Source organism: Littorina saxatilis, unplaced genomic scaffold, assembly GCF_037325665.1.
Source record: "Littorina saxatilis isolate snail1 unplaced genomic scaffold, US_GU_Lsax_2.0 scaffold_910, whole genome shotgun sequence".
In the NCBI taxonomy this organism is placed as follows: Eukaryota; Metazoa; Mollusca; class Gastropoda; order Littorinimorpha; family Littorinidae; genus Littorina; species Littorina saxatilis.
In genome coordinates, this window is record NW_027127257.1 from 39,262 (window position 1) to 52,476 (window position 13,215).

General features: G+C 37.9%; 1 protein-coding gene across 1 annotated transcript in view; it reads right to left on the reverse strand.

Annotated features, from left to right (window-relative positions):
• LOC138955718 (uncharacterized) overlaps positions 1 to 12,942 on the reverse strand; it is a gene marked incomplete at both ends in the record, with an annotated part of 51,565 nt that extends 38,623 nt beyond the window's left edge. Inside the window, 2 exons of the mRNA XM_070327269.1 lie at positions 1,547 to 1,846; positions 12,876 to 12,942. Coding sequence (XP_070183370.1) covers positions 1,547 to 1,846; positions 12,876 to 12,942 — 367 coding nt within the window. The remainder of the gene's footprint in view (positions 1 to 1,546; positions 1,847 to 12,875) is intronic.
• Between the last annotated feature and the right edge of the window lie 273 nt (positions 12,943 to 13,215).

Genomic DNA, 13,215 nt, shown 5'->3' on the forward strand with positions numbered 1-13,215 from the left:
AGCGCACTCCAAGAGTGCGCTAACTTTTCCACAGAGCGTATTCTTCCGCCCTTTGCCTAAGCGAGACTGTACTCTCATCCTCAGAATTAATAAATGACATGTAGCTTATATTCTCCACAATACCAAATGGCCATAAATTTCCTGCTTCTCAATTAAAGCAGAAGTGGTTTTTTTCTGACAGATTGCATGTGCCTGTGCCACAGTGCCACTGATCTAAAAATAGAAGCCGCTGCGTCTCAACTAATTTTCGACTTGCATAGATTCTAGAACAAGACAAGAACAATCGAAATCGAAAATGTGTAGGGTTCAAAACGTTATTTCCATATATAAGACTTATTACCAGCCTGCCTCATGCGTGCAGACTCAATGCAACGTGACGAACAATTTTTGTTTTTGAAATGAGACTGCCGTTGTTCGATTGCTCTAGCCTAGCAGACGACATAAACCCCGCTCAGCAAATAAACATGTTGGGCAAATGTGAACGAAAAACCGATGGGGATATAATACGTGTAGAGTTCAGAGCATTCTTACCGTTCATATTTAGTACCAGACTCCTCGATGAGTGAAGATACAACACGAGAAACATACCACATTTATTTTGAAAATGTGCTAACCGTCGAGCAGTCGATCATTGAGTCAATTCAAGGGGCACCACTCTGCACAGTCAATCCGTCGAAGCTCGGCTGGAGGTTTTGAATCGCAAATGACTTGTCTAAGTGCACAGCCCTTTCTCCGAGTTCAAATGAGATCTCTATTAAAGATTATCACTTTTTAGCTTAACGCTACACTGGAAGTTACCAACAGAAATTAAAACAAGAGTTTGCGTGTGACGAAAGCACGACACACTTGAGACAGCCCACACAAAACTTCAGTCTTCCACGACCTGACCACACAGTTATGCCTATTCAAATGCGCGTAGCAAAATGTGCGTTTTGAATCATCTTTTTTCTCTGGCGGTACTGACAATATCGTTATTGAAACAATCCCAGTGCACTAAGGGATTTATAGAGGAAATCTCGAAAATAATTATTGAACTCAGCGCTATGCGCTTCGTTCAATAATGAATTTTCTCGATTTGCTCTATAAATCCCTTAGTGCACTGGGATGTCTCAATAACTTAAATTATAGCCTACGAAAACGTGACGAAATAACGCTAGTTCCAGCAATATCGGAAGACACGTTACAATAATTCATTACAATACGCGTGAAACAGGGATTAATGTCACCTCCACATTAGGTCATATGTTGTAACTACCCAACCCTCGTTATTTGAATTTTGTCATGTCATCATTATCAGAATTCTGTAACAGAAAGTATGTCCGATTGATTTCTTTCATTTTTGTCACACTTGTCAGTCTGAAATGATTGCAAGCAAAATATTTGCAAAATGTCAGCGAAGTCGATTTTCGGGGTCAATCCCTATCGGATGTTTTTAAATAATTTCAACATGTAAGTTATTTTCTATTTTTGATCGTGTTATAATATATTTTGTTATCCAGATTTTGTGTGAGACAAGTAATGTACATACAAAACACATCCAGCGCACATGAAGTTGTTCCAGAGGCATCGCACTGAATCTCGTAACTGCCGCCAATGGACCGTAAGTCAGAGGACGGCGTGATGGTCAGTGTACTCTCTGTTGATGACCGGGTCAGGTTGTACTTTGAGCCTGGATTACAGGATAACTGGGGTGAACATGAGCCAAGATTGACGTCATCTTTTGGAGACTGGGCTTTCAAGTACCACGTCACTGTGTCCTGTGCACCAAACTGATCACACGTGACCACAGTGTTGGACGTCTCGTCCACCGCCAGTCTGTCCGACGAACATCCTGGGAGACGTGCTCCTGAAAAGCATAGAAAGCAGTCATACAACCAAACATATACATATCAAGAACATACACATACATGGTCTCGTGCACCACACAGGAAGCTATTTTGTATTGATCGATGAATGAATAGTTGTTGTTGTGGTTGTTTTAGATGTCCTGTTACCAATTATATACGGTAATAATTGATATGCTAAAATCCAAAATGGGAATGTATGTTTGCATTCAAAAACCAACAGTAAGACAAGTCGCGTAAAGTGCAATCAATACATCGATCCTTACACAATGGAAATGAACACACTGCATTTTTTTACCACGGGCTGGCCAACATCTTTTCGCCGAGACAGCGCTGACCCAGTTGTCGTGGTAAAACAAGTCAATTAAACGTAATTGGCATACAACTGATTTTCTTGATGATTGAGAACATTTTCAATTCCAACATAACATTTGATATGTGTATATTTTTGGACGCAAGCAATTTTTAACACTATGTGATTGCGATTTCAATTTCAAAATTAATCCGATTAGCAATTAATTATTTCATTTTAAGGCTTCTAAGCTGAAATGCAAACTGTGGACCTTTGCACAGGGTCAAAGGAAGTTTAAAAAAAATGTTAATTGAGCTATGCGCTTGCTGCAGTGCCGCCTCAACATTTCGTACAAACCGGACATAATGTGATCGAATAATTTTTTTCCAAAGAAAGAATTGTCTGCGGATAGCATCTGGAAGAATGTACGTGCAAAGTTTAATGAACATTTGTCTGGTATTGCTCCACATACACACACACAGACACAGACACAGACACACACACACACAGACACATGCGCACACACAGACACATGCACGCACACACACACACACACACACACACACACACACACACACACACACGCACGCACATTGCTAACTACTATGCTATACCTGGTTTTGAAAGAGTGGTGTTACTGATATCTTTATTTTCACTGTTGTGTTAATAATATTGTGTGGTTACTGGATAATAGGCTTAGCCATAGGTTGCCATAGCAAAAGAGAGTATACAACGTGTTTTACTTGCAGCCACATTTATATTAACGAACTAATCATGAAACAAAACGTATCACTTAAAACCTTGTTCAGTTTACCGACACAGTGTTTATGATTCAAAATGATTGGTCATTATGTGGGAAATGTTAGAACAAGGTAGTGGTCAAAACCAAAAGTCAGAAAACTGCCACAGCGCTATGTCCTCTCTTTTTTCAGTGTATACAATCATGATCAACCACAGAAAAACTCCATATTCACGATCAACAACAACAACCCAAACATCAATTATGAATGTCATCAAAACACGTAAGAATGAGAGTTGTGTGACTAAAGGTTTATGGTGCGTTGCAATTGAATACACTAAAATGCACAAGTAACCTAAACTTGGCCAACAAATTATTGCAACAATTTTCGCACGCTCAGAAAAGCGTTAAACCACAATCCATTATAATTGAACTTTATATGCTGGAAAGGTAATTATGTCTACTGTACATATCATTTGTTCGATCGGTGGTACTTTGTATAGGCATCCCGTGGCAGCTTGTCAAACAAGATCACCCTTAAAATCGACCTGACAAAAACCAATGCCCCGTATTTTAAAATCTGCAAAAAATCAGAATGTGCACTTACCAAACACTCCTGATTACCATTGGAAAGGCCATTCAATGTCCTGTTCAGAGCATTTTGTTTTATGGACCTTACGTCTTTAGTATTTGTGTAGCCTTTTGTGCACATGGTATCCAATTGCCCCAACCATTTTTTGCTTAGCATGCAAAGTCACAATTTTGTGTCCTTAAATCCTGAATTAATAAGAATATTTGTTTAGATCTTTCGGAAAAGTGTTGTAATACGACACGTTTGATATACACGTTCACAAAAATGAACCCCCATTCTGGTCAGCCTATTGGTCATAACTTCTGAAATTTTCAAAGCAATTCATTGGGAACTTGAGCAGATATGGCTCTCTCAGTGGAGGACCCCCTCAAAAATGGCCGCAAAACGTGCCTTTTTTGGCCTCTGAAACGGTTGACACCTACCGCCTTTGACAAAAGGCTACACAAATACTAAAGACGTAAGGTGCATGAAACAAAATGCTCTGAACAGGAAATTGAATGGCCTTTCCAATGGTAGTCAGAAGTGTTTGGTAAGTGCACATTCTGATTTTTTTGCAGATTTTAAAATACGGGGCATTGGATTTTCCATTATGATGATCCCAACTCGACCCTGTTGCGACCTTGAAATTTTACAAGACTCAACTTGAGCTTTAATTTTTTTCTCGGAGAATTATCAAGCACATGTGTTATACCAAGTTCAATTTCTCCAGCTTCAAAAGCAATGCCACCCATACGCAACCCAGCTGTGATCTTGAATTTTACAAAGGTCAATCACACTTCTAACATGTCAGAAGGCTATTTAGCCCCGAATATGCGTGAAGATTCAAGGTTCTAGCTTCACAAGTGTCTGAGAAAAAAATACCGTTTTTTACATGCAGGAGAACCAGTCGTGACCTTGAATTTTGTTGAGGATCGACTTGATCTTCTCCATGTCAAAGGATAATTGATCGATTGCGTTGTATGAAGTTTCAAGGTTCTAACTTAAGAAATAAAGCAGAAATGGATAACAGTCTGTTTTTTAACCCATGCGTGACACGGCTGTGACCTTGAGATTTGACAAGGGTCAACCAGACTTTCACCGTGTCAAAACGTTATCAAGCCCTGAATGTGTGTAAAGTTTCAAATTTCTAGCTTACCACTAAGCTGTGAAAAGGATTATTGTCTGTCTGTTTGTTTGTTTTTTACCCGTACGAGACCCTGCAACCTTCACATTTGACAAGGATCTTTCTCAACTTCTTTGTGTCGGAGAATCATTGAGCGACGGCGTTTTGTGATGTTCGAAGGCTCTCCCTTTAAAAACAACGGAAAAAAGTGATAATTAAAAAACAAAAAAAGTTATTGGCCCATAGGTGACCTTGAGATTAGACAAAGGTCAACCAGAGTTCCACCGTGTATGGAGGCTATTAAGCCCGAAAGTGTGTGAGCTTTAGGGTTCTTGCTTTGAATAATTCTTAGGAAAATGTTATTTTCCGTGGGTATTTGTTACCCACACGACACCTTGCTATGACCTTCACATTTCTCAAAGATCAACCTGAAAGTTTCCTTGTCGAATAATCATTAAGCAAAAGCATTGTTTGAAGTTTCAAGGTTCTAGCTTCAAAAATCTCTGAAAAAATATTTTTCTTCCTTTTCTGACCCCCCATGTGACCCAACCGTGACCTTGAAATTTGACAAGGGTCAACAAGACTGTTACCATGCATGGGGGCGATTGTGGAGTTTCAAGGTTTTAACTTTAAAAACAAGTCTGAGAAAATGATATAATTTCCTTTTTTTGCACGCAAGACATCACGACAAACGCTCATGTTATAATTTGTTTGCTTCAAGGTCGACTTGCGTACCCGCTCTTTCGCTAATCTCAATTAAAATTCATCTTGGAAGTTCGGTTTTATTACGCTTATAATTAAAAAGATTAAACTAAGACAACAAATAGTTAGTTTTCCCATTAAACTCGATAAGGTAGTGACATTTTATGTTTAACGCAAGATAGTGTCGCACGCAAGATCTCAACAGATGTTGACGTCATAATTTCAACACTTGGTAGCGCATTCGTGGTTCGTGATTTCTTCACAAATTTTTAACACATAATGTGTCACGTGGTTCCCTAGATGAAGTAGATCCTTGTACATGTAAATTTTGTTTTTAACAGAAAATAACTGTTAATGACCGAACATTATGTCGCACGCAAGATATGACGACATTCTCAGGTTGTTTTCAAAAATGCTGTTTAAAAGTTCTGCAGTCTTTGCTGGATTACTTGAAAGACAGCAGTTTGATACACCGTTATCGCTTGACGTGTCGACGTCAATTCCAGAGTTTTTAGAAAAGAGCTTTAGTAAATATCTGCGATTGAAAAATGTATGCCGTGATGACGACACATCTTGCGTGCGACACATTAAAATTAGGTTATCGAAAAAACCAAATTCTGTTGAGATTTAGATTTGACGTTTGGTCTCGTCCGTTAAGCGATGTTTAAGGCATTCAATCAAACTAAATGCAAGGCATTTGTACTTCTTGTTATATTTCTGTGGCATATTCAAAAAACGAGGTATCACGATGTCCGTTTTCAGATGGCCGGTTTTGGCGTTATTTTTGACTTTTAACAAAGATAACTTCAAAACCGTTCAAGTCAGACACACGAAATTATGTCCACTATATCTTCGCACATTTATCCACACACACACCAATTTTCAGCAGACACACGTTTTTAGAAACATTTTTATTGTAAAAAACAAGCTGTCTTCTGTTCTGTGAGCACCTTTTGGCAAGTAGTCATATATGTAATCAAGAGCCGAGAAATATGTTTAAAATCGGGATATTTTGCCTAAATGTTGCATATCGCGCATGTTTGTCAAAAGAAAGCAAACATTTGTCAATTTTCGATGCTTCTGTTTCTATTTTTTGTTTGCAGGTGTTTTCTTAAACCACGTTTGTCTGAGTGAGTGTGTGTGTATGTGTGTGTGTGTGTGTGTGTGTGTGTGTGTGTGTGTGTGTTTGTTTGTGTGTGTGTGTGTTTGTGTGTGTGTGTGTGTGTGTGTCTGTGTGTGTCTGTGTGTGTTTGCTTATTTGTACGTGTGAACACACCGTTTTTCATCCTTTTGTGAATGGATCAGTGCGTGCTCTCTCTCTCTCTCTCTCTCTCTTTCTTAGTCTCTCTCTCTCTCTCTCTCTTTCTTAGTCTCTCTCTCTCTCTTTCTTAGTCTCTCTCTCTCTATTACAACAAGACAAAAACACCAGTCACGACCTCTTAAGTTAAATCTTTCTCTGGAATCACAACCTGTTCAGCAGGTAACGGAACATCGTGTTTTGGGTGTGATAGTCGATCAAGAATTAAAATGGCAATCTCATGTACATTATATTTGTCAAAAAGTATCCAAGAATTTGTTTCTGCTATCAAAGTTAAAGCAATATGTCGATATTGCAACACTAAAACTATTTTATCATGCCCACATCTTATCCCATATTAATTACGCATCAACTCTTTGGGATGGCGTCTCTGATATTCACATGAAAAAGTTAAACTCTCTACATCGTCGGGCAGCTAAAATCATGTTAAATGGTCCACAATTATCAGCTGATTTGAAGTTAAAGAATCTAAACTACCTGCCGCTAGTTAAACAGTTACAGTTTAATAAGACTGTAATGATGTATAAAGTATATCATGGCGAAGTGCCCATCTATATTCAGGACCTATTTCACAGAGTCACCGAAAGGTACGGGTCTATCAATTTTCTACCACCAATACCCAGGATTGATTTGTTCAAAACTAGTCAAGCCTTCTCTGGCGCTATGGTGTGGAACTCCATTCCGTCTGTAATAAGATCATTAACCTCACTAAAGAGTTTTAAACAAGCTCTGCATAATCATTGTATGTCTACCTAGATGGCTATACTAGTCTTAACATGTGCAAGTAGCTGTCAACAATTGGCAAAGCTTTATGAATTACACAAATATGTTCTTTATTATATGTATTATGTGGAATTTATGTTGCGATTTTCCATCATCATCATCATCATCATCATCATCATCATCATCATCATCATCATCATCATCATCATCATCATCATCATCATCAACAACATCTTCATCATCATCATTTACACCATATAATCATTATTAGCATTAGTGTAAACGTTGGTATCGTGTGAATTTTACCGTCGATACATTAACCTCATTTAACATGTTGCATGTTTCGCTTTCGATTTGTATGTTGCTTACTTTGTCATTTTGTTGTTTATGTTTATTTGCTTGTTTGCTTACTTGTCGATTGTTTGCTGGTTCGTTCGTTTACTTTGTTTATTTGTCATGTTGCTTTACTTGTTTATCATTTATTAGACATTTGTATTAGAAGTAAGGACCGGTTGTAAGAAAAGGCGTCGCCTTAAACCTCTATCCTTGAAAAATAAAGTTCCATCATCATCATCTTCTCTCTCTCTCTCTCTCTCTCTCTCTCTCACTCTCTCTCTCTCTATCTTTTTATTTTTTTACTTTTATGTTTATCTTTTGTAATTGTTTTACGTTTTAGTATATATATATATATATATATATATATATATATATATATATATATATATATATATATATATATATATATATATATATATATACGACTAGTGTCTGTGTGTCTGTGTGTCTGTCTGTGCGCGATGCACGGCCAAAGTTCTCGATGGATCTGCTTCAAATTTGGTGGGCTTATTCAGAGAGACCCCGGACACAACCTCATCGATGAGATATTTCAACACGTGCTCTCAGCGCGCAGCGCTGAACCGATTTTGGTTCCACCTCAGCTATTTTGGTTCCACCTCAGCTACCCGGGCCCCCATACCGACACACCATAGCCGCTACACCACATCACAACGCCAAAGTTCTCGGTGGATCTTTTTCAAATTTGGACACCGTATTCAGCTACACCCCGGACACAATATCATCGATGAGATATTTCAACACGTGCTCTCAGCGCGCAGCGCTGAACTGATTTGGGTTTTTGTGTTCATTTCACCATTATAAGTAACTCTTCCTTATCTTCTCCAGTGTTTGGCGTTTATCTCCCTTCCTTCGTGTGGCTTTCCCGTTTGTAACTTACTATTACTATTTTTAGAATGTCACTGCGCTGTCCACTGCGCTGTCCACAACGCTTCCCTTGCACCCGTAAGTTGTTCTTACTGTCAAAGTGAAAAGGTCGAATCAATTTATAGCCACGCGAAAAATACACTCTCACCTATCTCTATATATTTATAGATACAGATATGCATATATATATACGGCTTCTCTGTGTGTGTGTGTGTTTGTGTGTGTGTGTGGGCAAAAACCTGTGTATTGTAGAGTTCTGTTTGTAATGTGGTCTAGCGGCTATTGTCTGTCTGTATGTTCTGGCATGTGAGAAGCCACAGCAGATAATATAGGGCTAAGAAATAAGCTCTAAAATTCTCAATCCCGTTTGACAGGACTTCGCCTTCAAAGGTGATTGTGGTGAACCGCCACGCTGTCTGTCTCTGTCTCGCGCCGTTCACCTCAAATTCCCGTTTCTGAGTAACTATTTTTAGAATGTCACTGCGCTGTCCAGAACGCTTCCCTTGCACCCGTAAGTTGTTCTTACTGTCAAAGTGAAAAGGTCGAATCAATTTATAGCCACGCGAAAAATACACTCTCACCTATCTCTATATATTTATAGATATAGATATACATATATATATATACGGCTTCTCTGTGTGTGTGTTTGTGTGTGTGTGTGTGGGCAAAAACCTGTTCTGTTTGTGATGGGGTCTAGCGGCTTTTGTCTGTCTGTATGTTCAGGCATTTGAGAAGCCACAACAGATAATAATTATAGGGCTAAGAAATAAGCTCTAAAATTCTCAATCCCGTTTGACAGGACTTCGCCTGCAGAGGTGATTGTGATGAACCGCCACGCTGTCTGTCTCTGTCTCGCGATTCACCCCGGCGAAGCCGGGTATTCCTCTAGTTATATATATATGACTAAGTGCCAAAAGGTGCTCACAGAACAGAAGACGACTTTGTTTTACAATAAAAATGTTTCTAAAAACGTGTGTCTGCTGAAAATTGGTGTGTGTGTGGATGAATGTGCGAAGAGATAGTGGACATAATTTCGTGTGTCTGACTTGAATGGTTTTGAAGTTATCTTTGTTTAAAGTCAAAAATAACGCCAAAACCGGCCATCTGAAAACGGACATCGTGATACCTCGTGTTTTGAATATGCCACAGAAAAATAACAAGAAGCACAAATGAATTGCATTTAGTTTGATTGAATGCCTGAAACATCGCTTTACAGACGAGACCAAACGTCAAATCTAAATCTCGAGAGAATTTTTTTTTTCGATAACCGAATTTTAAGGTGTCGCACGCAAGATGTGTCGTCATCACGGCATACATTTTTCAATCGCAGATATTTACTAAATTTCTTTTTCAAAAACTCTGGAATTGATGTCGACACGTCAAGCGATAACGGTGTATCAAACTGCTGTCTTTCAAGTAATCCAGCAAAGACTGCAGAACTTTTGAACAGCATTTTTGAAAACGATTTGAAAATTTCGTCATATCTTGCGTGCGACAAAATGTTCGGTAATTAACGGTTATTTTCTTTTAAAAACAAAATTTACATGTACAAAGATCTACTTCATCTACGGAACCACGTGACACATTCTGTGTTCAAAATTTGTGAAGAAATTACGAACCACGAATGCGCTATCAAGTGTTGAAATTATGTCGTCAACATCTTTTCAGATCTTGCGTGCGACACCATCTTGCGTTCAACATAAAATGTCACTACCTTATCGAGTTTAATGGGTAATACTAACTATTTGTTGTCTTAGTTTAATCTTCTTAATCAAAAGCGTAATAAAACCGAACTTCCAAGATGAATTTTAATTGAGATTAGCGAAAGAGCGGGCACGCAAGTCGACCTTAAAGTAAAAGAATGATAACACGAGCGTTTGTCGTGTTGTCTTGCGTGCAACACATTGTCCAAAAAGGAAAATGTATATTTTTCTCAGACGTTTTTTAAGTTGAAACCTTGAAACTTCACACACATTTGGGGTTTAATCGCCCCCATGCATGGTAAAAGTCTTGTTGACCCTTGTCAGATTTCAAGGTCACGGCTGGGTCACATGTGGTTCAGAAAACGGATGAAACATATTTGTTCAGAGATTTTTGAAGCTAGAACCTTCAAACTTCAAACAACGCTTTTGCTTAATGATTGTTCAACATGGAGAATTCAAGGTTGATCCTTGAGAAATGTGAAGGTCATAGCAGGGTCTCGTGTGGGTAAAAAAAAAAAGGAAATTGTATTGAACTTCAATTTATATAAAACCAAAGTCTGGTTGATCTGTTTTAAGATTTAAGGTCAAATCTGTTATTTAAGGTCAAATCAAATAGAAATTTGTTGATGCTTAAATCTTTGAAACTTCCAACAGGTTTGAGGTTTGACAACTTCTGGACTTTGAAATCTGGTATGGTTGATCCTGGTAATATTAATTGGTCAAAACATCAAGATCAACAATTATAAAATAAGCACTTTCACCAATGTCAAGTGAGCAATAGCAGCAAACGTGAGTCTTATAAAGATTATCACTTTTTGTGTGACCTCAACTTGACCCCTCTGAATGCTCTCAATCATGGAAATTGACCACACTTTGATTATAACCAAACAACATCAAAACTTTGGAATGTGTGAAGTTTCAAAGGTGTTGCTTAAAAGGCGTTCGTGAAAATGACAATTGTATGTGTCTGACTTCAATGCGACCCCGCTGCGACCTTGACGTTTGATTTTATCAACCAGACTTTCATCATGTGTGAATTACTTCAAACACCATAAAACTAGTTGAAGAAATTGACAATTTTTCAAAGTTTAAGCCAGATGGCACTGCTGTGACCTTGAAATTTGACAAACATTAACCAGGCGGTCACCTTTTTTAGAAAATATCCTTAAAGGATCTTTAACCTTACTGTGACCTTGGAATTTGATGAGGTTTAATTTAACTTGCGTAGTGTGCCAAGTTTCAAGGCCCCAGCTTCAAAAACATATGAGAAAACCTCATTGAAAAATGTATATGTTTGACCTCAACGCGACCCTGCTGTGACCTTGACTTTTTCAACCAGACTTTAATCGTGTGTGAACATTATACACTAGAACTGTGTGTATTTTCAAAGCTCGTGGTATAAACGCGCTGAATAAATTGAAAATATTCCACATTTGGACCAGATGTGACCCCGCTGTGACCTTGAACTTTGACAAAGATTAACCAGCAGGTCACTTTTAATGAGGTTTTATAAAAATGCTGAAAGTATGTGAAGTATGTAAAGTCTAACTGATCTAGTATTAAAACATGTAAGACGTGACAACGACAATTTTCCAGTTTGCAAAGGAAATTTAACCTCGCTGTGACCTTGAAATTCAATGTTGTTTAATGTGATGTGCACCATAGCTGGAGGTCATTATACTTTGGTTGTGTGCCAAGTTTCAAAGCCCTAGCTTTAAAAACGTGCGAGATAACCTTAATGCTATGACTCAGTGCCGTTTTGAATGATATAACGAACAAAATTATCGTTATTTGTAAAATCATTTGGGTAAATTTATCTTTTCTTTTCGTAATTGGGTTCCAGCATCTGTTGTCTTAACAAAAATCACAATATCAGTCGTGTTTGTCAACTTTTATTTTTTAGCCCCTTTGTCCGCTTTTCGTGCGCACCTTTTGGCACTTAGTCATATACATATATATATATATATATATATATATATATATATATATATATATATATATATATATATATATATATATATATATATATATATATATATATATATATATATATGTATATAATATTAGAGTAGTCCCTCTCTGGGCGAGGGCTGGTTGAAAAGAAGCTCGTTTGTATTGCTTATGCCACAACCCTCGTAAAATAAAATTTGATTTGATTTGATTTGATTTGATCTCTCTCTCTCTCTCTCTCTCTCTCTCTCTCTCTCTCTCTCTCTTCCTCTCTCTCTCTCTCTCTCTCTCTCTTTCACTCTCTCTCTCTCTCACTCTCTCTCTCTCTCTCTCTCTCTCTCGTATTTCATTTGAAAAAATCCCAAAAACAAAGAGACTGCCAACGTTTTAAAATTGAGAATTAAAAAAACAAGAAAGGTAGAATGCTGGAACGTTTGTTATTGACAAAACAATACATTCACAGATATTTCCACCCAACGGTCTTTTAAGTGGACAGACAAACAAATATTCACACAAAACTTATCTTGATAGTTCTATCAGTTTCACGTCTACTCGTCACTCGTCAGGAAGCCGAGCGAATGAAATTTCGTTGGGTTGAAATATATGTGAATGTATTTCATTTGAGCTTCATTTCATGCCTTCACTGTTTTATTCCTTCACTTTTTGCATCTTTAGTAAGAAAAACTTACCGACTATAAAGTTAGGCACGGCTATCAATCCAAGAACCTGAAGCAGCATTCTCATGATGAAATGAACCTGGAACACAATGGAATATGAAAGATAATTTTAGTTTATGTGATTGTTGGGACTCTGCTCGGCATTGTTTCTTTTTTGGGTTAAAAATCGATCGGATGCTCCAGGAACTATGTTCATTCGAATTGAGATACTGATCTAATTTCAGCCTTCGTAAACGTCATGTTATGACGCTATTTCCAGCCACATGGGAAAGACACGTTATAATAATCCAAATCGAAACACATCATCACACAAAACGTCAGCCATAGATTAATACCACTTCAAATAGGTCCT